The following is a 26,556-nucleotide window of genomic DNA, read 5'->3' as shown; positions in this document are numbered from 1 at the left end:
GAGCCAGAGAGTGATACCAGCCCACTGAGACCTCCACACCGTCACCGGACACAGCCCGAGGAGATGGAGCACGGATAGCCCCCAGGCTTCCAGGCCCTCGCTGAACACGGGCCCCGAGGTGACCAGAATACAGATGGCTCCCAGCCCTTAGGGTGGACCTTTAAACACAAACAAACCAGATTCGGGTCCCTCCACACGGAGGCCACACTGTCCGGCTCAGTGCAGAACCACAGCTGAGCAGGCATCATGTGGCTAACCAGTCCACGCTCACACCAGAGCCCCTGTCCATCCTCAGGTGGCCACTTGAATCTCCTCCCCCGTGTCTATGCTCTGGCCTGGGTCCTGCCCTCAACACCCACCATGCAGACAGATTCTGATGAACAAGCCTCCACCCAGCCCTGCTCAACCCGTACTGTGCTAGTGTATACATCGAGTTCCTGCCTACAGAGCCAGCAGGCTACAAGGCAGCAACACAAGGGCACCAGGGCCACAAAGGACCCACAGAGGGCCCACATGGGACCCACAAGGGGCCCACTTATGGCCCACAGGGGACCCACATGGGCCCCCAGGAAGCCCACATCAGGCCCACAGGGGGCATAATGGTTTTAACCAGCCCCACCCCTGGTTTCCCATGAAGAGTGAGTCTTCCCCTGTAGGACTTCTGTCCTTAGCCAAGGCTTAGAAAGAGCTGGCTTAGAGGCCCCAGAACGACTCAGAGAAGTTTCCACAAGGGCAGATGCTAGGGACGCAGGGCTTGGCAGCCTCTCCCAGCTGTTGGGAAAACTGTTCTTCCCAGACTGCAAAGGAGCAACACACTGGATGACCTAAAGCCTTGTCCTGGTGCAGCACGTGTCTGCAGGAGTCGCCCCCAGAGCCACCAGCCACCTGCCCTCACAGCCAGGCCAGGGGTCTCGGGCACCACCCAGGCCTGTGTGCAGTGAGGCCCCCACACCACTTGCCCCCACATTCACTTTGGCATGGAAACAGAGGCTACTCCTGGTGTGGACGGTCAGCACTGTCAGGCACCCAGTGCCATCTAGACCCTTGGACCGCTCGAGGGACACCTCAAATCCCAGGGTATCCGATGCGGGCAGACTGCTTAAGAAGTGGGCCAGGCCCTGTAGCCACGACCACACCTGCTGTTCTTTTTGTGTGTGTGTGTGGTACGCGGGCCTCTCACTGTTGTGGCCTCTCCCGTTGCGGAGCACAGGCTCTGGACGCGCAGGCTTAGCGGCTATGGCTCATGGGCCCAGCCGCTCCGCGGCATGTGGGAACCTCCCGGACCGGGGCACAAACCCGTGTTCCCTGCATCGGCAGGCGGACTCCCAACCACTGCGCCACCAGGGAAGCCCCCACACCTGCTGTTTATCAGTGTTCAAATACTAACGAAGCTCACAGGAACTGGGGCCAGCAGCCTCAGTGCGGACCAGCTAGGGGCCTCCCCACCTTCCCCGTGACCAGAGGGGTACCTCCAACGGTCAGCCTTACACCTGACAGTGGCATTAGACACTCTGTTCTGGCACCAGAAACAAATGGCATATAGAGCCAAAACATCAATTCCGGGCGTCTCCGTATCCAGCCACCTAGTCTCAAGCCAAGGCAAGTGCTGAAACTCTTCTGTGCAGCATGAACAGGGAAGCAGGAGTGTCTCGGCCCTGCCCTAGGGTGACTCCACCCTGAGCTTCATTCCCCAGCTGGCACGGGGCCTGCCCTTAGGACAGCTCAACCTGAGTGGTCGTAGGGTGGGGTGGGGCTTTGTGAGGGGGTGTCTCCTCCCTGGGTGACCTCCCCTGCCTGAGTCCCCACAGGGAGAGATGAGAACACTCCCAGGTGAGGGAAGGACCTGGGGGCTGCACAGCAGCCCCTGGGGGTCCCAGAGACAAACGTGCTACAGCATGGGCACCTGGCCTGCTGCTGATGGACACGTGCGAACAACACAAAGCAGACCCCATCGTTCCACGTGCACAGAGAAAGTCCTGGAAGGGTACCCGCACCTGCCTCTGTTCAGATGAGGAGGAGCCAGAGGCAGGGAGGATCAATGCTTCTGACCAACAGGACGCAACCACTTCTGAACACGACCGCGCCTCCCCCCCGACTCCAAGCTTCCCTGAACCCTCCACTGGCCGCAAGGAGGGTTCTGTGCCCAGAGCCTCACCTCCACATCTGCCCTTCCGTGGGGGCCCACCCGCCTACTGCTCCGATGGCTGGCCTGTCCCAGCTCCCGCCCCGCGGAGGCGTCCAGGCTTTACCCTCCCTCCTGCCGCTCTCCATCCTGTGTGTGGTTGCCTCGCCCACTCCAAGTTACCTCCTCACCTCCTGAAGCTGCCTGCAGCTCCACCCCAGGTGCCCCCACCCACCTCCAACCTCTCTCATCTTCTCTGACCTTCACTGAAGCTGGGACCTTCCTTCTGTACTTCAAAGCTTAACACAGGTTTTTATTTTCCTAGAAGTCTTGTCTCCTGTTCAGTTCAAGGCAGCAAATTGAAAACCCTCTCTTGGCTTTAGCTCTGGGCTGGGCTAGCTGCCCCCACATCCCCAAAGCCATGGCCCTCAGCATCCAAGCTCAAGCTCCCTCCAGCCCTCGCAGCCAACCCATATCCCACCGAGTGGGCACACTTCAGGGTCTTCTAACTGCTCTGCATGCCTTCCTCTCTACCAGCTTTGCCCAAAGTCCCCCTGCCTCTCAGCCCTCAGGGGCTGCAACCAGCTTTGAATTTCCCTCCAGTCTCTCACAGGCATGTACTCAGTCTCCTCTCAGACCACAAAGCTCCTTGGTCACCCAGAAACCAGCAGACTGAGGACGCCTAGAGGGCTTGGCAAATGCCAGGGCACGTGGGACAGGAGGGGCTGTCCTGGGGCATCCCACCCCATTAGAGCTGCAGGAGCTCAGGCTGAGCCTGCACATGCCCCCAGTTGGAGGCCTGTGGGTGAGAGGACCCAGGGCAGGAACCCACAGCACAGTCTCGGACCAGCAACCTCGGACCATGGGCCAAGCTGTGGCCCGAAGACTAGGAACTCAGCCAAGGTGCGCCTAAAAGGGCCAGGGTGTGAAAACAAGCAGTACCATCAGATTCACAGCATCAGAGATTGGAAATAAGGCCTTACAGGCCAGCAGGTACCACTACCTAAAATCCACCTGCCTAGGCCTGGTCCCTGTCTCCACCAAGCCGTGCCTCACACATTCCTTTCCTCCTGGCCACAGAGAGAGAAGTAAAACATAAACCCTTTGTCCCTACTGTGCCTCAAAAAAATTTTTTTTTAAATCCTGGAACAATAATTAACGATGCAAATGAAAACCCTTAGAAAAAAAAAGCAGAACCACGTGGGTAGAAAGGCAGCATGGCAATGACCTCAGGGGCATACACGGTGTTGATCACTCGCACACTTTTATTCTAAGTGCCCTGCTCTAATCTGCTTCCATGCCTGGCCAGCCACCCTCCCGGCAGTGATACACATACTTGTCCGACCATGAGACACCTGGAAACCCAGGTGCCCTCACCACAGCTTCTCAGGCAAGAGCCAGGCACACGGGCAGAAGAGGACCAGTGAGTGATGCCGTGAGGTAAGCAGGGAGCCAGGATGCATGCAGGCCTCCCAGCCCCCCACCCAACTTAGCAACTAACCTGTAGCCCCATGACACTCGAGCTAAAATAGGGCCCCTGTTAGTGGACAAGAAGCACTGGGCAGTCCCTGAGCATTTCTATGTGGTCCTATGCCTCCAACCTGTCCCTCCCACAGGAGGGTGCCAAAGTCCCTCTGATGGGGATGGACACTGAACTCTGATGGACGGCTGCCATGGACGTGGCCTCAGATCACAACAAGCACAATGTATCTTTATTGTACCAGCAAAAGCCACATGCCCTAAACCAGCATGTACCATCCAACTGGTTAAAAGCTTAACTTTTCTGTTGAAAAACAAAAACCTGAAAACCTCAAAGCTTTTGAATCATTTGCCAATTGATCTGAGGAATGAAAACGATTTTGGACAGCCTGAGCAGATGTGCCATTCCTGGAACATGGAGTCCTTGGGTATTAGGAGGGTGTTCCAGGGAGTCTGAGGATGACTGGGACTTGAGTTTTGGTTTAGCACAGCTTTGAGGAACTGAATAATTGACTTCATCTCTGAGGTCGGTGAGATGAGAGGGGAATACACCAAGTAAAGTGCTCCAGCTAGAGAGAAGACCAGGAGGGGCCAGGCCCAGAAAGGGAGGCACAGCAGGAGGCTGGGAATCACATCTCTCAGGGTTAGAGATTCCTGACGTGACCAGAAATGGAGAGGGGGGCTGGGACATCCTAGCTGGAGCACGTTCTCTCAGCATTTCCACATGCAGGGAGTGGGGCAGTGGGTTAACAGTACTGGATGTTGTGATACGGCCCTTGTACAGAAGTTACACCCTCCAGTGACCTTCTAGAACTGTCTCAGCTTGCTACATGCATGTCTTCAGAGTCCAGACACGTGTGAAACACACCATGCGTCTAGAGAAGGCCGGGGTTGTCTTTTTGTTGTCGCTGGAGCTGGGGACAGCGGACGTGTAAATTTGCCACAATCGCAACAGAAATAAAACTACGTCCAACATAAAAAAAGAAAAAAACACTAAACAAACGAGTGACGAGAGAAATGCAGAGCGCCTGGGGGCCTGGCGGCAGAGCGCCCGAGGCCAGGAGTGGGTGAGCCACTGCACGTGCTTTTGGTGTCCGGGCATGAGCCAGCCAAGAGCATGCACTGGCGCTTTCTGGGGCCAGAAGGGTGGGCATGGACGGGGTTCCGTTTCGCATATTAAATAGGTGATTTCAATGGGGTGGGGTAGGCATCCTACAGAATGTATGGAAGGTAATGAAGACAGGGAGGGGCAGGGGAGAAACCAAGGGCCAGGAGGTGATAAAATACAAAAGAACAAATACAGACAGATGGACACAGACACGGGTCCACTGAGGAATCGAGCGCGAGGTTTGCTACTAGACTTATAGGTCACTCTCTCAGACGTTGGGTGGTAAACCGTCCAGCCTGCAAATGAATATAGAGGGAAGAAAACAAAGAGACAGGCATCAAGTACAGTCTCTGGGATTCCTCCTACACACCACAAGCCATATCAGCCTCTTCACTTAGCATCCACGGCTCCACCTAGCCCAGCCCAGAGGACCACAGCCACTGACCATGTAATGCAAAGGAGGCAGTGTTGGAACGGAAGAGAAGCGGACCCCAGGAGAGCGTGCGGGGCAGGGTGGGGGGTGGGCACCGGCAGCGGTCACCACGACTTCTCTGGACAGAGATGGTGGGGGGTGGAGCACCTCATCGCGTAGCTGCTACGTCCACGGCAGCGGTGACGAGCATTTCCTCCTCAAGGCCAATCTCCCAGCTCGAGAGCTGTGCCCTCGTCCCCCCAGCTGGCCCTCCTGACGGAAGGACCCATGTTTAGTGGGGAATGGGGTGGGACGGGGTGGGCCAGTGCCTGGGAACCGGCGCAGAGCACGCAGCAGCCGCCACATCTGACCTCTCACTGGTCCTGGCGCCTTCCCCAGGCCGGCTCTTGCAAAGCGCACCTCCCTCTGAGCCGCTTACAGCAAGACTCGATGATGGGAAGGCCATCCACTTTTTTCATTCAAAAGCTACGTCTACTATTTTTTTCCTTAAGGAGCTGTCGGCAGCCTTGGCCGCAGCTCACGTCCCCTCTATGCCACACGGGCCCTATGAGGCTAGCACATGCTCGGAGACGGGCGAGCTGGGAATCACCTGGGCCATGCGCTCCGCCTCCATCACTGGCCAAGCCGGAGCAGATGTCTGCAGTCAGGGAGGCCCGCACGGAGCAAGGCTGCTGGGTCTGAACTGCCTTCCCACATGGGTCTGAAGCTGCTGTGGGCCCTGCCCCAGCTTGGGCAGGGTCCTTAGCAGGAGGGGCTCTGCTGCAGTCTGACAAGTGACCTGGGTTGGGGGGAGAAGGGGTGACAGGTATGATGAGGCACCACAGGACAGACCAGCCAGCTCAGGCCATGTCTATCCTCCCTGCTCTTTGCTGGGTGACCTTGGGGAAGCTGAGTCCTTGCAGGCAACGGGGGCATGGCTGGGTCACCCATGTGGGGGTGTCAGGAAGATCAAAGAAAATGACCACTTTCCACTAATCACCAACACTGTGCCAGCCTGTGTTGTGCAGGTGCAGTGAAAAGACCACAGCACACCTGGAGATGCACACCTAGGCTCAAAGGGACCTGTGGATTTCCTCACTCTCATGTCTCATGTTAGCTTCAGGAATTGGCATGGAATTCATGTAGTTTTGTGTAATCCTTGTAATTCTTGGATGTGTGCCCTGCAGGTTGTCTGTAACATGGAGAGGGAGGGTTTAAGGTCAACTCACTGCTGGCTTCCTACCTGGCGCATCTGGGGATTTCAGCTCACTGGGTCCCCACCCCAGAGTGTGGGGGCTTGGGGTCAGGGTGCACTCTCAGTGCCTGGGCACTGCGGTTAAGGGCTAGGGGTGGGGGAGCCTTACCATCCTCTCCCCCCCGACCAAGGGAGCTGTTCGACACCCTCTGTCAGGGGGTGACATATGCCTGAGAAACAGGGTCAGAGGAAGCAGCCCCCATCCCAGGCAGCAGCCTACAAGGAGGAGCACACTGCAACCCACAGGTGGCTGAGGACGCCACAAAAGCCTGCCCCTCAGTCCTTCCTTCCTGGCAGGAGAGGCGGAGGCCCCAACTCTCCCAGGCCTGAAAAGGCTTCCCTGCTCCAGTGGAAGGAGATCCAAGAAGCGTTTTTTCAGGGCCTAGTGCCTGCCTCCCGCCTGCCCGGCTCCCACGCATGAGCGCGGCCAGGAGGGCCCTGGGCCAACCTGTGCTGGAGGCCACGACCTTGAGCTGCTGCACCAGGGGGTTTAGCAACTTCCCCGCCTTCAGCTTGCTCTTGCTGGTCCTTCTCCGGCGGCCGACTGGAGGTGCCGTGTGGAAGAGACCCAGGTTGGGGGGCAGCGGCTTGCCTAGGCGGCGGTACAGGGCCTCGATCTCCTGCTTCTGCTGACTCTGTAGCTCCGAGATCTCCTTCAGATGCCTGCAGGAGGGAAGGGAAAAGGGAAGCCAGGTGGGCATCCTGCTTGATTCCAACACGAGGCCCCTGCAGGAGAGCCCGGGGCTGGCAGGACAGGTATGAGGAGTGGTGCGGGGAGCCCACAGGACAGCCTGGGCAGATGGGCCACACACAGGGGACACAGGGGCACTTTCTGTTTACATCTAAGCCAAGTGGGAGTATCACTGGGGGCCTCTGGCATCAACACACCCAGCAACACAGAACTACATGAAGCCCAGCCTAAGGAGATTCAAGTTTTCTGATATCCAGACTTGTAACACTGCTGTGTTTTTTAGTGGTAGGGGGAGCAGTGTGAACTACTTCACACATTTACGCCTACAACACAAACCCTAATCATGAACGTGGGTGAAGCAGCAAATAATCAGTGCTCAGAACTGGAGGGCTGCCTCAGCTTATCAGGCAAATAAGTGTTACTTCCTCCATGTGAGGGAACAGGGCCCAGGAGGCCTCTCAGAGGACAGGAAGCCTGCACAAGCAAGTCTACAGAAAACATGTTATTATCCAGGGACCCAGGGCTCCAGTCCTGGCCACTGGAGCTTCCAGCTCAGGCTGACCCCACAAGCAACACCATCCCTGGGAATAGAGTCGAGCTGACAGGTCACGTGGGTAGGAAGCTGCCATGAAGACTCGGGTAGAATCACTGGTTGTGGGCAAGGGCGGTTTCTAGAACAGTCCAGGAAAGGGCCGGGTGGTCCCTGCTGGCCTTTCTCAGGGAGCCTGCAGCTAGGACTAGTGTGGGGGCAGGGGAAGGGGAGAGCAGGGGCTGAGGTGAGGCCGGGGCTGGGGCTCTCCTTGCAGAGCCAATAGTGGGAGAGAGGCACGGGCTCCTCCTGCCCACGTCTCCACCTCTGGGCCCACTCCAAGAGCCTATGGCCACTCCTTCCCAAGGACACCAGCCTCTCCCCACCTTAGTAACTGTACAGTGGGGCCCTCTTGCCCTGAAGGAGACTTCACGGTGCAGCTGTACCTCAGTGACCCTGACCACAGCAGGGGCAGGTAAAACTTGCAGGGGGAGAGAGCGAGTGTGAGCAAGGCCTGTGTGTGAGGCCAAAGGATGAGGGGAGGTGTGGCCCTCAGAGACCAGGGACCAGGTCTGACGGCAGGGACATCGTCTGTACCCTGTCACCCGGCCCAGGCAGCTCAAAGTGCACACGGCAGGACCTGGACTTGAGCTGCCGGACACTTCCCTGACACCATGGCCCGGACCCGACCTGGTCCGCAGGACCTACTTCTCTCGAAGACTCTGCAACTCCTTCCTGATATCAGCATCCTCGATCTCTGAGTCATTGTCACTGCTGATGTAGGAGGACTGGGAGTGGAAGGAGGTCACGCTGATGGTGGGGACCTTCACGCCCATCCTGCTGGGTGTCTCCAGGCCTGGGGAGCCAGCCCGAGAGGACCTGTGCAGGAAGGCAGTGGCCTTCTTCACAAAGTCACTGGCCACACCACCACCGCTGCCAGGCAGGGAGGTGTGCTTCTGCATGGGGGGCCTCCTTCGAGGGCACTCGTCCCCAGAGTCACTGGACATGGGCTCGCCCATGCCAACCTCGATGGAGGAGGCCGTCTGTGCCCGCCGCACAGCCAGCTTCATGTCTGGGCTGCAGGGGCCCTCGTCCAGGTACACGTCAGGTGGGGCTGAGTACCGCAGGCTACTGGGGGAGGCCAGAGTCCACTCATCCTGGGTGCTGACCACTGAGAACCGGCCCACAGTTTTGGCTGGCGAGCTGCCATCCTGCTGCCCTGGCCACTTCTGAGGGGATCCCGAGATCAGAGTGCTGTGTGTCTGGGGCTGGCTCTCCAGGCCACGCTGAGTCAATGTCCCCGGGCAGCTCTGCGTGGACTCGGCCAAGGTTTCCCCAAGGACCCTGCTGGTCCAATCTGTGGGCTCCAGACGTGCAGGGATGGCAGACGCAGGGGCATCCTTGGGAAACAGTGGAAAGGAAAAGATTCCACACAAACACCATCAGAGAGCAAGCCCGCCAACCCACTGAGCGTCTCACTGGAGAAAACGCCTTACCTGGGGGACACTGGGTACTACAGGCAAATCTGAGGCCACCTGTCCTCCTTCACAGCCCAGCATGCTGCTCAAAGACGATTCTTCTGTAGGCACATCAAAATCATTACTCAGGCTGGTACAGAGAACAAGGACAGGAATGGCCCCAAAGCAGCCAGTCAGAAGGGAAAGGGAGTGGCACTGAGAAGGTATGTGTGCAGCTAGGAGAATGGAAACTACTGACATCCTAACCCTGTCACTTCACAGGAGACTCCCTAGAACCCAGAAAAGCGGGGAGACATCAGCCCAACACCACTCAGGTCCCTGAAGACCCCTGCTCCAGACCCTCAGGCGCAGCCAGGCTCTCTACACACCTGATGACTATCACCGGTCTCACCTGTCCTCTCTATACCCCTGATGATGTCACCCTGTCTCACCTGATATCTCTATCATCTGATGGCATCACCTTCTCTCTCCCTGACATGTTCCGATGATAAAAGGGTCTTATGAGGTCCTGGAAAATCAGATCAATAAGGCTAATTCCTAACCCTGCTGCTTCAATGTCTAGGGAAGGTCCCCGTCACCTGAGGCTGATCTCAGTTCCCCATCTACAGGTGATATTTCTGATCAGCCTTCCCAGGTTGCTGTGAAGAGTAAACAACAGAAGCAGAAGGACCTCATGTGTGGGAGTCTGGCCTGAGCTGAGACCTGCACACAGCAAGAGAAAGCTGAGGCTGTGTGTTAGCCCGAGCTGGACTGACATGCTGTGGGGGGTTGGGGGTGGTGACAGGGGCCGACAGAGCCTCCAGCCAGGCTGGGGGGCTGCCCCCCTCACAGATTCCTGGGAAGACCTAGACCCGTCTGTCATGCAACCCCAACCCTAGGCAACACATGACACTCCTCCCCACGTGCCTGTGGCGGGAATCCTCCAACCTTGCTTTGCACACTTCCAGGGACAGGAGGCTCATTACCAACAGCTCTGACTGCCAGAAAAGTTCACCTCTTCCAAACTAGAATCTGTCTCCTTAGATCTTTCCTATGAGTTTTGTACTCTGGAAGGTTCCAGCACTTGAAGTCACTGATGCTGCAGAAGGAGGCCCATGGTACACATCTCACGGACAGAAGTCAGAAGGAGATGGAGCAGGCACTCAGGTACAACCTCTCGCCTTCTCCCTTCCCCAGCACACTCCTGCTTCACCCCATGACCCTCATCTTCCCCAGGTAAACATCATATGCTACAGCTTCTGACCCCAATTACAGCTGCCCCACCCCTCTCAAGTGTGGCATCTATAAGAGAATGCCCTGTCCAGGGGTCTGGCCAGAATCCAACAGTCCACTCCCCTTGCTCTGTGAACTGGGGGGCCGTGCCTGCCACTGACACACACCCAGGGTCCCGTTACAAGGTCAGCTGGATCCTTATCTTGCTAATCTCCCAAGGAATTCCAGGCCAAGAAGGAACCAACACCTTAGAAGGTCAGACCAACTCCCTTGGGCTGAAACACAGGTGTTCAGATAATGAAATAACTACAGCGAGAGTTCCTGCAGAGATGCATGATACCCAGGAGCCACGGAGGAAATCCTGTTTCAGAACTTCACAGATGGCTCCAGCCTGGCAGCTCCCATGGACCTGCTGGAACTCCCCAGCCCCAGCCCTGTACTCTGTCCAAAACATAAACAGTCATCTTGTAACCTTCTAAAGAAATGGAAGCTAGGGGTGTCCACCAGAACATATTGAGAGCACTGGGGGGGCCAGACAGGCCCTGATAACATCCCAACATGCAGTCGACAGGGCTTTCACCCATTTCCACCGACAGAGGACTTTCTCTCCCTGGAGTGTGAATACACGGTTTGTGCTAGAACTCAGTGGGTTTTAACTAAGGCTTTATCATGATGAGCTCCTGCCACATCTGGGTCCCATCCAAGATGCTGCGGGGATGAAGGGTAAAGAGGCAGAACGTTGCAGAGTAAGGAAGGCTGGTAGCGCCTACGGCTTGTTACCTGTCGCTGGCAAGGACGTGGCCCGCTCCAACGTGACATCTAACCCAAGGGCTGTGTCTGCCTTTTCCAACTGAAGAAAGAAACAAAAATGAAAGAGCCGTGAGCCTCACTTGCTAACACCTCTGCAGCAAAACTGCAAATCCTCTCCTCCAGGCCAAAGGCTGGGCTCCTCCTCCCTAGGCCACTCGAGCAAAACACGCACGGGTGGGTCAGGCAGGGGTCCCCAAGAACAGGATGGCCTGGGCTGGGGTAAGGCGGTTCTAGATGGCCAGGATGCCTACTGGCCTGGGTTAGAGTCAGTCCCCGCCCCTGTCCAGACCCCCACCTGGGGACAGTGCCTCTGGGTGAGGTGGTACTCACCGCAGGCTGGGGCGGCAGGGCCAGGTCGCCCCCAGAGGCCTCTGTGCGGGGTTCGTCCCCTCTTGGGGGCTCCGGGGTGAAGTCTCGGTCACCTGCCTCCACAGGGGTCCCGGCCAAGGCTGAGGAGGTGGGCACATGCTCCTGGTACAGCAGAGTCCGCAGCTTCTCATCCAGGCTCTTGATGGCGTTGTCCACGAAGCCCACCCTTGGGGGTGGCCCTTCCCCATCTGACTCCAAGGCTGAGGGCGGCTGAGGGGGGGCGGTAGGTGCCACTGGGGGGCTGGGAAGTTGGGGAATGGCCAGGCTGATGGCCCCCACCACAGAGGGGAGTGGAGGAAGGGGCTGGCCCAGGGTGGGCTGAGGGGTCCCGCCAGGGGCACCAGACACAGGGGCCAAAGGCAACAGGGGCTCCCCCCTGGTGCTGGGCTCTCTGGCTGAGCCAGGATCCCCCACACCTGTGGAGTGGGATGGGGCCTCCAGAGATGGGGCACAAAGCCCTCGGCCTGTGCCAGGGGCCTGTGCAGCAAGCTGGGCATCATGAGTCTCCGCTAGTAGCCAGGGGGTCTTGTGCTCACTGGCTGGCTCCTGAGGGGTCCCTGGGACCCCTGCCTGCATGGCAGCCCCTGTTACTGGCTCTGGCTTAGGAATGGCAGCTGGTGGGGCCATGTCTTGGGGCACAGCAGCCATGGGAGGGGATGATGGCACCAAAGGGGATGGTGCACCGCCAGGAGGGTCCCTGGGGCCTGCTTGGCTCAGAAGCTGCAGACTAGCCGAGAAGCTGGGTTTTTCCTTCGAAGACAGCTGGTCTTTACAGAACACTGGATCTAGAAGAAATAGGAAAAATGCCTCTATACTAACCTATTCTGGTCCTATTTCCCTGGCACTTTGCTAGCCAAAAAGATGCTTTCTGTGAGCCGGCAGTGCCCTACACACCAGTCCTCTCTCCTCTTCTCAGACATGCCAACTTCATGCACGTGCTGGCCTCTGCCTGAGACATCTTGCACAGGTCTTCCCGCAGCCCCACTTCCCACCTCAGGCTATGCACCAGCAGCGTCCCATTCAGCTGCACTAGGACACCCACACCTTCCTTCTGATTTTTCTGTAGCACTAAAGCCACCAGGCATAACCCAACACCTGTCTGTCGACTGTCATTCCAGCTCCATAAAAATATGGCTCTGGTCACCCTTGCACTGGCCCATTCCACAGAATTGTAAAATGAAATGATAAAATCTAAGTAGTGAGCTGGACACACTCCCCTGTCCTGGAGTGAGCAGGAACTTCTGATGAACCAGACACCATGCTTTGGTGAGATCAGAAGCTCAGACCAGAGAGAGGAGATCAAGATGGAGGAAGAGAAGGACGCCTTCTACTAGTTCACCTCCCTCTATGAACACTCCAGAAACATATCAAATGTGGAGCAATTCTCACTAAAATCAAACCAAAGACTGGCAGAAAGACTCTTATACAACCAAGGCGGTAAAGATCCACATAGAGTTGTTTAGGAAGCGATCAGGTCAGAACTGGCACCCCTAGGAGGGGGACACAGAAGTAGAGAGGGGTTACAAGGGCTTGGAGATCCTCCCTGGGGAGTGAGCCGTTTGAACACATATTGGGCGAGAACAAAACTAGAATTCACTTGTGAAGAGTGTGAACACTCTTGCTTACTCCTAGGGACAAGACAGAGGAAGCAGACTGAAGCTGCCTGGGACTCTGGTCAACTGTTCCAACACGTGCCCTAGCCCACACTGAACACCCACTCTGGCACCTCTAGCTCCAGCACAGCTTCCCACTAGGTCAAAGGCTGCTGTCACGGAGGAAAGTGTGCATGTGTGGGAGACAGAGCTGGCCCTGACCCAGCCCTCCATCTGAATGGGGTGGGAGCAGCCATTACTGGTGTCCACAGAGGTGGCAAATCAGTCCAGACTGAAGCTCTGACTGGTGTGCAGGGACAGCACCAGCACACACACACACCGGCCTACATCAGGCACCACTCAGACACTCTTGCTCCGGCATGGATCTCCACTGGTGCAAAGGTGCCATTGTCGGGAGGGTGGAGAGTACACACTCAGAGGGAAAGGAGGTAGCTCAGACCCCACCCTCAGGGATTCGGCTCCAGACCTCGGGACCAGACACCGCTCCTAATAGGGCAGTGATGACCCTGAGCATAGAAGCAGCCCCAGATCGTATCTGGCCCTGCCTCCACCCTCTCCATCTCCATCCCCACCTACTACCAAGGTGATACCAGTCAGCGCACTCTGGGGGAAAACATGACCAATGCTCACTTCAGATCCAGCTCTCCCACCAAAGCCACTGGGCAGACAGACTGCACAGAGGTGCTCCCACACGAGTACAACCCTCCAAGACCAAGACAGGTTAACTGTTTCACCTAATTTCATAGAGACAACGTTAAGCAAAATGCAAATACAGAGGAATTTGTTTGAAATGAAAAAATGATGAAAATAAAGAAACCTGAAACATCAACTAATGAAACAGAGATAAATAGTTTACCAGAAAGAGTTCAAGGCATTAGTAAAAAGAATGCTAAATGAACTAAGGAAAAGAATAGATGAACACAGTAAGAATTTTAACAAAGAAGTAGAAAATGTAAAAAATAAACAGTCAGAGATGAAGAATACAACAACTGAAATGAAAAACACACTAGAAAGATTTAATAGCAGACTAAGTGATACAGAAGAATGCATTAGAGATCTGGGAGAATAATGGAAATCATCCAATCAGAACAGAAAAAGAATATAAAAAAATGAGAACACTTTAAGGGACCTCTAGGACAACATCAAGCATACTAACATTTGCATTATAGGGGCTCCAGAAGAAAAGAGAGAGAAAAGAGAGAGAAAAGTGTCAAAAATGTATTTGATGAAATTATGGCTGAAAACTTCCTGAACCTGCAGAAGGAAACAGATATCCAGGTACAGTAAGCAGAGAATGTCCCAAACAAGATGAACTGAAAGAGACACACACCAAAATGTACCATAATTAAAATGGTAAAAGTTAAAGACAAAGAGACAATTTAAAGGCAGCAAGAAAAAAACAGAGTCATATACAAAGGAACACCCATAAATCTATCAGCTGATTTTTCTGCAGAAACTTTGCAGGCCAGAAGGGAATGGCATGACATATTTAAAGTGCTGAAAGGGCAAAATCTACAACCTAGGATACTCTACCCAGCAAGATTATCATTCAAAATTAAAAGAGCGATAAAGAACTTCTCAGATAAGGAAAAACTAAAAGAGTTCATCAATACTTAAACCACCCTAAAAGAAGTCTTAAAAGGTCTTCTCCAAGTGGGAAAAAAAGGCTATAACAAGATGTAAAAATTTATAGGAAAGGAAAAATCCCACTAGTAAAGGCAAATATACAGTAAAGGCTGTGGATCAGCTTACATAAATTAGTACAAGATTAAAAGACAAAAATTAGCAAGTCAACTATAACTATAATAAACAGCTAAGGGATAAACATGAAGATGTAAATATGACATCAAAAACACAAAATGTGGCAACTTCCCTGGCAGTGCAGTGGTTAAGACTCCACGCTTCCACTGCAGGGGGCATGGGTTTGATCCCTGGTCATGGAACTACGATCCCACATGTCGCTCAGCACGGCCAAAAAAAAATGACCCACAAAATGTGGGGGAGAGGAGTAAAAAAATGTAGATTGTTTAGAATGTGTTTGAATTTAAATGACTATCAGTTTAAAACAAGTAGATATATAGGTCAACATATATGAACCCCAAGGTAACCACAAATCAAAATCCTACAATAGATACACAAAAAATAGGGAGAAAGTAACACAAGCATACCACTAAGGAAAATCATCAAACCACAAGGGAAGAAACTAAAAGAAGAAGAAAAGAATATAGAATGACAAAAACCAGAAAACAAGTAACAAAATGGCAGTTAAATACATACCTATATGTAATTACTTTAAATGTCAATGGACTAAATGTTCCAATCAAAGTACATAAAGTGGATGACTGGATAAAAAACAAGACCCACCTATGGGCAAGAGACTCTCTTTAGAGTGAAAGACACACAGACTAAAAGTGAGGAGACGGAAGGAGATATTTCATGGAAGTGAAAATGATAAGAAAGCTGGTAGTGATACTCATATCTTACAAATTAGACTTCAGAAGAAAGTGTAAAAAAGACAGAGAAGGGCATTATATAATGACATAGTGATCAATACAAGAAGAAAATATAACATTAATTAATATATATGCACCCAATATAGGTGCACCTAAATATGGAAAGCAAATATTAACAGACAGAAAAAGGAGAAATTGACAATAGAATAATAGTAGGAGACTATAACACCCTACTTACATCAAGGGACATATCATATAGAAAGAAAATCAATAAGGAAATAGTGGTCTTAAATGACACATTCGACCAGTTGGCCTTAATAGATACCTACAGGACATTCCATCCAAAAACAGCACAGTATACATTCTGTTCAAGTGCATGTGAAACATTCTCCAGGACAGATCACAGGCTAGGCCACAAAACAAGTCTTAACAAATTTAGAAAACAGAAATTACATCAAGCATTTTTTCTGACAACAAAAGTATGAAACTAGGATTCAATTACAGGAAGAAAAATGGGAAAAACAAAAACATATGGAGATTAAACAATATCCTATTATAAAAACAATGGGTCAATGAAGAAATCAAAGAGGAAATCAGAAAACATGTGGAGAAATGAAAATAAAAACACAACTTTCAAAAATCTGTGTGACACTGAAAGGTGGTTCTAAGAGGGGAGTTTATAGCAATATAGGCCTACCTCAAAAAGAAAGAAAAATCTCAAATAAATAACCTAATTTACTGTCCAAAGGAATTAAAGAACAAACAAAGCCCAAAGTCAGCAGAAAAAAGAAATAATAAAGATCAGAGAAGAAATGAATAAAACAGAGACCAAGAAACAACATAATAATGAATGAAAACAAGAGCTGGGTTTTTTTTTTAAAGACAAACAAAATTGATAAGCCTTTATCCAGGCTCATTAAGAAAAAAAGAGAGAGGACTCAAACAAAATAAGAAATGAAAGAGGAGAAATTACAACTGATATCACAGAGGTACGAAAAATCATAAGAACAGTTATACAGCAACAAACTGGACAACCTAAAAGTGGATAAAAAATCCTAGAACCACACAGTCTTCTAAGACTGAATCAGAAAGAAATAGACAATCTGAATAGACTGGTCACTAGTAGTGAAATTGAATTCATAATCAAAAAACTCGCAGCAAACAAAGGTCCAGGACAAGATAGATGGCTTCACAGGGAAATTCTATCAAATATATAAAGAAGAGCAAATACCTAGCCTTCTCAAACTATACCAAAAACTGACGAGGAGAGAACATTCCCAAATTCATTCTACAAGGCCACCATTATCCTGATACCAAACCGAGAAAAATACACTACAAAAGAATTACAGGCCAATAACAAGAATATAAAAAGATGTTCAACATTGCTAATTATTAGAGAAATGCAAATCAAAACTACAAAGAGGTACCTCAAACCAGTCAGAATGGCCATAATTAAAAAGTCTAAAAATAATAAATGCTGGAGAGGATGTAGAGAAAAGAGAACCCTCCTACACTGTTGTTGAGAATGTAAGTTGGTGCAGTCACTATGAAAAACAGTATGGAGGTTCCTCAAAAAGCTAAAAATAGACTTGCCATATGATCCAGCAATCCCACTACAGGGCATATATCCAGACAAAACTATAATTCAAAAACATACACGCACCCCCTATGTTCATAGCAGCACTATTCACAATAGCCAATACTTGGAAACAACCTAGATGTCCATTGACAGATAAATGGACAAAGAAGATGTGGTACAAAAAAAAGGAAGAAGTGGTACAGATGTACAATGGAATACTATAGCCATAAAAAAAAGAACAAAATAAGACAGCAGAAGCAAGAACTACAAGCCTGCAGCCTGTGGAACAAAAACCACACTAACAGAAAGACAGACAAGATGAAAAGGCAGAGGGCAATGTACCAGATGAAGGAACAAGATAAAAACCCAGAAAAACATCTAAGTGAAGTGGAGATAGGCAACCTTCCAGAAAAACAATTCAAAATAATGATAGTGAAGATGATCCAGGACCTCGAAAAGGAATGGAGGCAAAGATCGAGAAGACGCAAGAAATGTTTAACAAAGATCTAGAAGAATTAAAGAACAAACAGAGATGAACAACACAATAATTGAAATGAAAAATATAATAGAAGAAATCAATAGCAGAATAACTGAGGCAGAAGAATGGATAAGTGACCTGGAAGACAGAATAGTGGAGTTCACTGCCGTGGAACAGAATAAAGAAAAAAGAATGAAAAGAAATGAAGACAGCCTAAGAGGCCTCTGGGACAACATAAAACACAACAACATTCGCATTATAGGGGTCCTAGAAGGAGGGGAGAGAGAGAAAGGACAAGAGAAAATATTTGAAGAGATTATAGTCAAAAACTTCCCTAACATGGGAAAGGAAATAGCCACCCAAGTCCAGGAAGTGCAGAGAGTCCCATACAGGATAAACACAAGGAGAAACACGCCGAGACACATAGTAATCAAATTGGCAAAAATCACAAAGAAAAATTAATGAAAGCAGCAAGTGAAAAACGACAAGTAACATACAAGGGAACTCTCATAAGGTTAACAGCTGATTTCTCAGCAGAAACTCTACAAGCCAGAAGGGAGTGGCATGATAGACTCAAAGTGATGAAAGGGAAGAAACTACAACCAAGATTACTCTACCCAACAAGGATCTCATTCAGATTCGATGGAGAAATCAAAAGCTTTACAGACAAGCAAAAGCTAACAGAATTTAGCACCATCAAACCAGCTCTAAAATAAATGGTAAAGGAACTTCTCTAAGTGGGAAACACAAGACAAGAAAAGGACCTACAAAAACAAACCCAAAACAATTAAGAAAATGGTCATAGGAACATACATATCAATAAATACCTTAAACGTGAATGGAATAAATGCTCCAACCAAAAGACACAGGCTTGCTGAATGGATACAAAAACAAGACCCATATATATGCTGTCTACAAGAGACCCAAATCAGACCTATGGACACATTCAGACTGAAAGTGAGGGGATGGAAAAAGATATTCCATGCAAATGAAAATCAAAAGGAAGCTGGAGTAGCAATACTCATATCAGATAAAATAGACTTTAAAATAAAGAATGTTACAAGAGACAAGGAAGGACACTACATAATAATGAAGGTATCAATCCAAGAAGAAGAAATAACAATTATAAATATATATACACCCAACATAGGAGCACCTCAATACATAAGGCAACTGCTAACAGCTATAAAACAGGAAACCAACAGTAACACAATAATAGTGGGGGAACTTAACACCTCACTTACACCAATGGACAGATCATACAAACAGAAAATTAAGAAGGAAAAACAAGCTTTAAATGAAACAATAGACCAGATAGATTTAATTGATATTTATAGGACATTCCATCCAAAACCAGCAGATTACACTTTCTTCTCAAGTGTGCACGGAACACTCTCGAGGATAGATCACATAATGGGTCACAAATCAAGCCTCAGTAAATTTAAGAGAATTGAAATCATATCAAGCATCTTTTCTGACCACAATGCTGTGAGATTAGAAATCAATTATAGGGAAAAAGAATAAAAAACACAAAACACATAGAGGCTAAACAATACGTTACTAAATAACCAAGAGATCACTGAAGAAATCAAAGAGGAAATAAAAAAATACCTAGAGACAAATGACAATGAAAACACGATGATCCAAAATCTATGGGATGCAGCAAAAGCAGTTCTAAGAGGGAAATTTATAGCTATACAAGCCTACCTCAAGAAACAAGAAAAATCTCAAATAAACAGTGTAATGTTAAACCTAAAGGAACTACAGAAAGAAGAACAAACAAAACCCAAAGTTAGCAGGAGGAAAGAAATCATAAAGATCAGAGCAGAAATAAATGAAATGGAAACAAAGAAAACAATAGCAAAGATCAATAAAACTAAAAGCTGGTTCTTTGAGAAGATAAACAGCATTGATAAACCATTAGCCAGGCTCATCAAGAAAAAGAGGGAGCGGACTCAAATCTATAAAATTAGAATTGAAAAAGTAGAAGTTACAACAGACACTGCAGAAATACAAAGCATCCTAAGGGACTACTACAAGCAACTCTATGCCAATAAACTGGACAACCTGGAAGAAATGGACAAATTCTTAGAAAGGTATAATCTTCCAAAACTGAACCAGGAAGAAACAGAAAATATGAACAGACCAATCACAAGTAATGAAATTGAAACTGTGATTAAAAATCTTCCAACAAACAGAAGTCCAGGACCAGATGGCTTCACAGGTGAATTCTACCAAAGATTTATAGAAGAACCAACACCCATCGTTCTCAAACTCTTCCAAAAAATTGCAGAGGAAGTAACACTCCCAAACTCATTCTATGAGGCCACCATCATCCTGATACCAAAACCAAAGATACTACAAAAAAAGAAAACTACAGGCCAATACCACTGATGAATATAGATGCAAAAATCCTCAACAAAATATTAGCAAACAGAATCCACCAACACATTAAAAGGATTATACACCATGATCAAGTGGGATTTATCCCAGGGATGCAGGGATTCTTCAATATACGCAAATCAATGTGATACACCATATTAACAAATTGAAAAATAAAAACCATAGGATCATCTCAATAGATGCAAAAAAAGCTTTCGACAAAATTCAACATGCATTTATGATAAAAACTATCCAGAAAGTGGGCATAGAGGGAACGTACCTCAGCATAATAAAGCCATATATGACAAACCCACAGCAAACATCATTCTCATTGGTGAAAAACTGAAAGCATTTCCACTAAGATCAGGAACAAGACAAGGATGTCCACTCTCGCCACTATTATTCAACATAGTTTTGGAAGTCCTAGACATGGCAATCAGAGAAGAAAAAGAAATAAAAGGAATACAAACTGGAAAAGAAGAAGTAAAACTGTCACACTTTGCAGGTGACATGATACTACACATAGAGAATCCCAAAGATGCCACCAGAAAACTACTAGAGCTAATCAATGAATTTGGTAAAGCTGCAGGATACAAAATTAATGCACAGAAATCACTTGCATTCCTATACACTACTGATGAAAAATCTGAAAGAGAAATTAAGGAAACACTCCCATTTACCATTGCAACAAAAAGAATTAAATACCTAGGAATAAACCTACCTAGGGAGACAAAAGATCTGTATGCAGAAAACTGTAAGACACTGTTGAAAGAAATTAAAGATGATACCAACAGATGGAGAGATATACCATGTTCTTGGATTGGAAGAATCAATATTGTGAAAATGGTTATACTACCCAAAGTAATCTACAGATTCAATGCAATCCTTATCAAATTACCATATGGCATTTTTTACAGAACTAGAACAAAAAATCTTAAGATTTGTATGGAGACACAAAAGACCCTGAATAGCCAAAGCAGTCTTGAGGGAAAAAAACGGAGATGGAGGATTCAAACTCCCTGACTTCAGGCTATCTTACAAAGCTACAGTAATCAAGACAATATGGTACTGGCACAAAAAGAGAAATATAGATCAATGGAACAGGATAGAAAGCCCAGAGATAAACCCACACGCCTATGGTCAACTAATCTATGACAAAGGAGGCAAGGATATAAAATGGAGAAAAGACAGTATCTTCAATAAGTGGTGCTGGGAAAACTGGACAGCTACATGCAAAAGAAATTAGCACACTCCCTAACACCAAACACAAAAGTAAACTCAAAATGGATTAGAGACCTAAATGTAAGACAGGACACTGTACAACTCCTAGAGGAAAACATAGGAAAAACACTCTTTGACATAAATCACAGCAAGATCTTTTTTGATCCACCTCCTAGAGTAATGGAAATAAAATCAAAAATAAACAAATGGGACCTAATGAAACTTAAAAGCTTTTGCAAAGCAAAGGAAACTACACACAGGACGAAAAGACAACCCTCAGAATGGGAAAAAATATTTCCAAACCAATCAACGGACAAAGGATTAATCTCCAAAATATATAAACAACTCATACAGCTCAATATTAAAAAAAAAAACCCAATCCAAAAATGGGCAGAAGACCTAAGTAGACATTTCTCCAAAGATGACATATAGATGGCCAAGAAGCACATGAAAAGCTGCTCAACATCACTGATCATTAGAGAAATGCAAATCAAAACTACAAGGAGGTATCCCCTTACACCAGTTAGAATGGGCATCATCAGAAAATCTACAAATAACAAATGCTGGAGAGGGTGTGGCGAAAAGGGAACCCTCTTGTACTGTTGGTGGGCATGTAAACTGATACAGCCACTATGGAGAACAGTATGAAGGTTCCTTAAAAAACTAAAAATAGAATTACCATATAACCCAGCAATCCCACTACTGGGCAAATACTCAGAGAAAACCATAAATCAAAAAGACACATGCAGCCCAATGTTCATTGCTGAGCTATTTACAATAGCCAGGACATGGAAGCAACCTAAGCGTCCATCAAGAGATGAATGGATAAAGAAGATGTGGCACATATATACAGTGGAATATTACTCAGCCATAAAAAGAAACGAAATTGAGTTATTTGTAGTAAGGTGGATGGACCTAGAGTCTGTCATACAGAGTGAAGTAAGTCAGAAAGAGAAAAACAAATAGCTAACACATATATATGGAATCTAAGGCAAAAAAAAAAAAAAAAAGGTCATGAAGAACCTAGGGTTAAGACGGGAATAAAGACACAGACCTACTAGAGAATGGACTTGAGGATACGGGGAGAGGGAAGGGTAAGCTGTGACAAAGTGAGAGAGTGGCATGGACATATATACACTACCAAATGTAAAATAGATAGCTAGTGGGAAGCAGCCACATAGCACAGGGAGATCAGCTCGGTGGTTTGTGACCACCTAGAGGGGTGGGATAGGGAGGGTGGGAGGGAGGGAGACACAAGAGGGAAGAGATATGGGAACATATGTATATGTATAACTGATTCACTTTGTTATAAAGCAGAAACCAACACACCATTGTAAAGCAATTATACTCCAATAAATATGTTTAAAAAAAAAGATGTGGTACATATATACAATGGAATATTACTTAGCCATAAAGAGGAACAAAATTGGGTCATTTGTAGAGACGTGGTTGAATCTAGAGACAGTCATACAGAGTGAAGTAAGTCAGAAAGAGAAAAACAAATATCGCATATTAACGCATATATGTGGAATGTAGAAAAATGGTACAGATGAACCACTTTGCAGGGCAGAAATAGACACACAGATGTAGAGAACAAACATATGGACACCAAGGGGGAAAAGCAGCGGGGGGTCGGGGGGTGATGAATTGGGACATTGGGATTGACATATATACACTGATGTGTATAAAATGGATGACTAATAAGAACCTGCTGTATAAAAAAAATAAATAAAATAAAATTCAAAAAAAAGAAAAGCAAGATGCAGAAAAGTGTGAATAATATGACCCTGTTTTTGTAAAACAACAATAAAAATATTTCATGTACATCTATATACGTGTCTATACAATTATATGAGCATTTTTTAAAAATGAAAAAAGAAAAAAAAGAACAAAATAATACCATTTGTAGCCACGTGGATGGAACTAGAGATTATCATACTAAGTGAAGTAAGTCAGACAAAGACAAATACCATATGGTATCACTTACATGTGGAATCTAAAATATAACACAGGGCTTCCTTGGTGGCATAGTGGTTGAGAGTCTGCCTGCTGATGCAGGGGACATGGGTTCATGCCCTGGTCCGGGAAGATCCCACATGCCGCGGAGCGGCTGGGTCTGTGAGCCATGGCCACTGAGCCTGCGCGTCCAGAGCCTGTGCTCCACAACGGGTGAGGCCACAACAGTGAGAGGCCCACGTACCACACACAAAAAATAAAAATTAAAAAAATGTATATAACACAAATGAACTTATCTTCGAAACAGAAATGGACTCACAGACATAGACAACAGACTTATGGTTGCCAAGGGGGAAGTGGGGTGAGGGAGGGATGGATTGGGAGTTTGGGATTAGCAGATGCAAACTATTATATATAGAATGGATAAACAACAAGGTCCTACTGTATAGCACAGGGAGGGAACTATATTCAATATCCTATGATAAACCATAATGGAAAAGAATATTTTTAAAAAAGAATGTTTATATAACTGAATCACTTAGCTGTAGAGCAGAAATTAACACAACATTGTAAAACAACACACTTCAATTAAAATTTTTTTTAAAAAAGAAAATTACAGGCCAATACCTATGATGAATATTGATGCAAAATGATCAAAAAACATTAGCAAGCCAAATATCAACATAATATATAAAGGATCATACACCATGATAAAGTGGGATTTATTCCATGGATGAAAGAATCCACAAGTCAATCAGTGTGTTACACCACATTAATAAAAGGAAGTATAAAAATCACATGATCATCTCAATAGACTCAGAAAAAACATTTAACAAAATTCAACATCCATTCATGAAAAAAACTCTTCTCAAAGTTGGTACACAGGGAACATATCTCAACATAATGAAAGCCATTTATGACAAACCCACATCTAACATCATACTCAACAGCGAAGAGCTAAAAGCTTTTCCTCTAAAATCAGTAACAAGACAAGGATGCCCTCACCGCTTCTATTTAACACAGTACTGGAAGTTCTAGCCACAGCAACCAGACAAGAAAAAGAAATAAGAGGCATCCAAATTCAAAGGGAAGAAGTAAAATTATCACCATTTGCAGGTGACCTACTATATATAGAAAATTCTAAAGTCGCCACCAAAAAACTATGAGAACTAATAAATGAATTCAGTAAAGCTGCAGAATACAGAATTGATATACAGAAATCTATTGCTTTTCTATACACTAATAATCAAGTATCAGAAAGCAAGAAAACAATCCCATTTAATATTGCACCAAAAAGATTAAAATACCTAGGAATAAATTTAACCAAGGAGGTGAAAGATCTGTAATCTGACAACTATAAAACATTGATGAAGGGGAGAGACCTTCAAGATGGCGGAGGATAAGACATAGAGATCACCTTCCTCCCCACAAATATATCAGAAATACATCTCCATGTTGAACAACTCCTACAGAATCTAATGAATGCTGGCAGAAGACCTCAGACTCCCCAAAAGGCAAGAAACGCCCCACGTACCTGGATAGGGCAAAAGAAAAAAGAAAAAACAGAGACAAAAGAATAGGGATTGGGCTTCCCTGGTGGCGCAAGTGGTTGAGAGTCCGCCTGCTGGTGCAGGGGACGCGGGTTCGTGCCCTGGTCCGGGAGGATCCCGCATGCCGCGGAGCGGCTGGGCCCATGGGCCATGGCCGCTGGGCCTGCGCGTCCGGAGCCTGTGCGCCACAACAGGAGAGGCCACAACAGTGAGAGGCCCGCGTACCACACACACACACACACACACACAAAAGAATAGGGATGGGGCCTGCACTTCTGGGAGGGAGCGGTGAAGGAGGAAAAGTTTCCACACACTAGGAAGCCCCTTCACTGGTGGTGATGGGGGGTGGCGGTGGGGAAGCTGTGGAGTCACAGAGGAGAGCACAGCAACAGCGTTGCAGAAGGCAAAGCGGAGAGATTCCCGCACAGAGGACCGCTGCCGACCAGCACTCACCAGCCTGAGAGGCTTGTCTGCTCACCCACTGGGGCGGGTGGGGGCTGGTAGCTGAGCTTCCGGCTTTGGAGGTGAGATCCCAGGGAGAGGACGGGGTTTGGCTGCGTGAACACAGCCTGAAGGGGGATAGTGCGCCACAGCTAGCCGGGAGGGAGTCCGGGAAAAAGTCTGGAACTGCCTAAGAGGCAAGAGACCGTTGTTTCGGGGTGCGCCAGGAGAGGGGATTCAGAGAACGGCCTAAACAAGCTCCAGAGATGGGTGGGCTATCAGCGCAGACACCAAAGTAGGGCATGAAATGCTAAGGCTGCTGCTGCATCCACGAAGAAGCCTGTCAAGCGCAGGTCACTACCCACACCTCCCCTCCCAGGAGTCTAAGCAGCCCGCCACTGCCAGGATCCTGTGATCCAGGGACAACTTCCCTGGGAGAACACACGGTGCACTTCAGGCTGTTGCAACATCACACCAGCCTCTGGAGCTGCAGGTTTGCCCCGCGTTCCATACCCCTCCGTGCACCCAGCCTGAGTGAGCCAGAGCCCCCTAATCAGCTGCTTATTTTAAACCCCGTCCTGTCTGAGCGAAGAACAGGTGCTGTCAGGCGACCTACACACAGAGGCGGGGCCAAATCCAAAGCTGAACCCCATGAGCTGTGCGAACAAAGAAGAGAAAGGTAAATCTCTCCCAGCAGCCTCAGGAGCAGCGGATTAAATCTCCACAATTAACTTGATGTAACCTGCATCTCTGGAATACCTGAATAGACAACGAACATCCCAAAATTGAGGCAGTGGACTTTGGGAGCAACTGTAGACTTGGGGTTTGCTTACTGCATCTAATTTGTTTCTGGTTTAATGTTCATCTTATTTTAGTATTTAGAGTCTATTATCATTGGTAGATTTGTTTATTGATTTGGTGGCACTCTTCCCTTTTTCTTTATATGTTTTTTTCTCTTTTTGTGAGTGTGTATGCGCATGCTTTGTGTGGTTTGGTCTGTATAGCTTTGCTTTTACCATTTGTCCTAGGGTTCTGTCTGTCTGTTTTTTCTTTTCTTTTTTATTATTACTTTTTAATTTTTTCTACTTTTAATAATTTTTCTATTTTTCATTTTAATAACTTTATTTATTTATTTATTTTCCTTTGATTCTTTCTTTTTCTCTCCCTTTTCTTCTGAGCCATGTGACTGGCAGGGTCTTGGTACTCTGGCTGGGTGTCAGGCCTGTGCCTCTGAGGTGGGATAGCCGAGTTAAGGACATTGGTCCACCAGAGACCTCCAGGCTCCATGTAATATCAAACAACAAAAGCTCTCCCAGAGATGTCCATCTCAATGCTAAGACCCAGCTCCACTCAGCGACCAGCAAGATACAGTGCTGGACACCCTATGCCAAACAACTAACAAGACAGGAAAACAAGCC

The 26,556-nt window shown here is 47.9% G+C and overlaps 1 protein-coding gene across 7 annotated transcripts in view; it reads right to left on the bottom strand.

The window, feature by feature from the left end:
- The window catches only part of WNK2 (WNK lysine deficient protein kinase 2), a 158,524-nt gene that overhangs the window by 31,401 nt on the left and 100,567 nt on the right, over positions 1–26,556 (bottom strand). For 3 of the 7 annotated variants that reach the window (XM_081236988.1, XM_081236990.1, XM_081236993.1), the window contains 6 exons: positions 11,427–12,250; positions 11,067–11,136; positions 9,093–9,175; positions 8,305–8,996; positions 6,825–7,039; positions 5,732–5,920 (listed from right to left, as the gene is read on the bottom strand). In XM_081236988.1, coding sequence (XP_081093114.1) covers positions 5,732–5,920; positions 6,825–7,039; positions 8,305–8,996; positions 9,093–9,175; positions 11,067–11,136; positions 11,427–12,250 — 2,073 coding nt within the window. Of the gene's footprint in view, positions 1–4,906; positions 5,006–5,731; positions 5,921–6,824; positions 7,040–8,304; positions 8,997–9,092; positions 9,176–11,066; positions 11,137–11,426; positions 12,251–26,556 lie in introns of all 7 variants that reach the window. The other 4 variants (XM_081236991.1, XM_081236992.1, XM_081236994.1 and 1 more) reach the window with 3 other exon arrangements.

Source organism: Mesoplodon bidens, assembly GCF_964165515.1.
Source record: "Mesoplodon bidens genome assembly, chromosome: 6".
Lineage (NCBI taxonomy): Eukaryota > Metazoa > Chordata > Mammalia > Artiodactyla > Ziphiidae > Mesoplodon > Mesoplodon bidens.
Note: the sequence above shows the minus strand (reverse complement) of the source record. Positions and strands in the feature narration are given on the sequence as shown.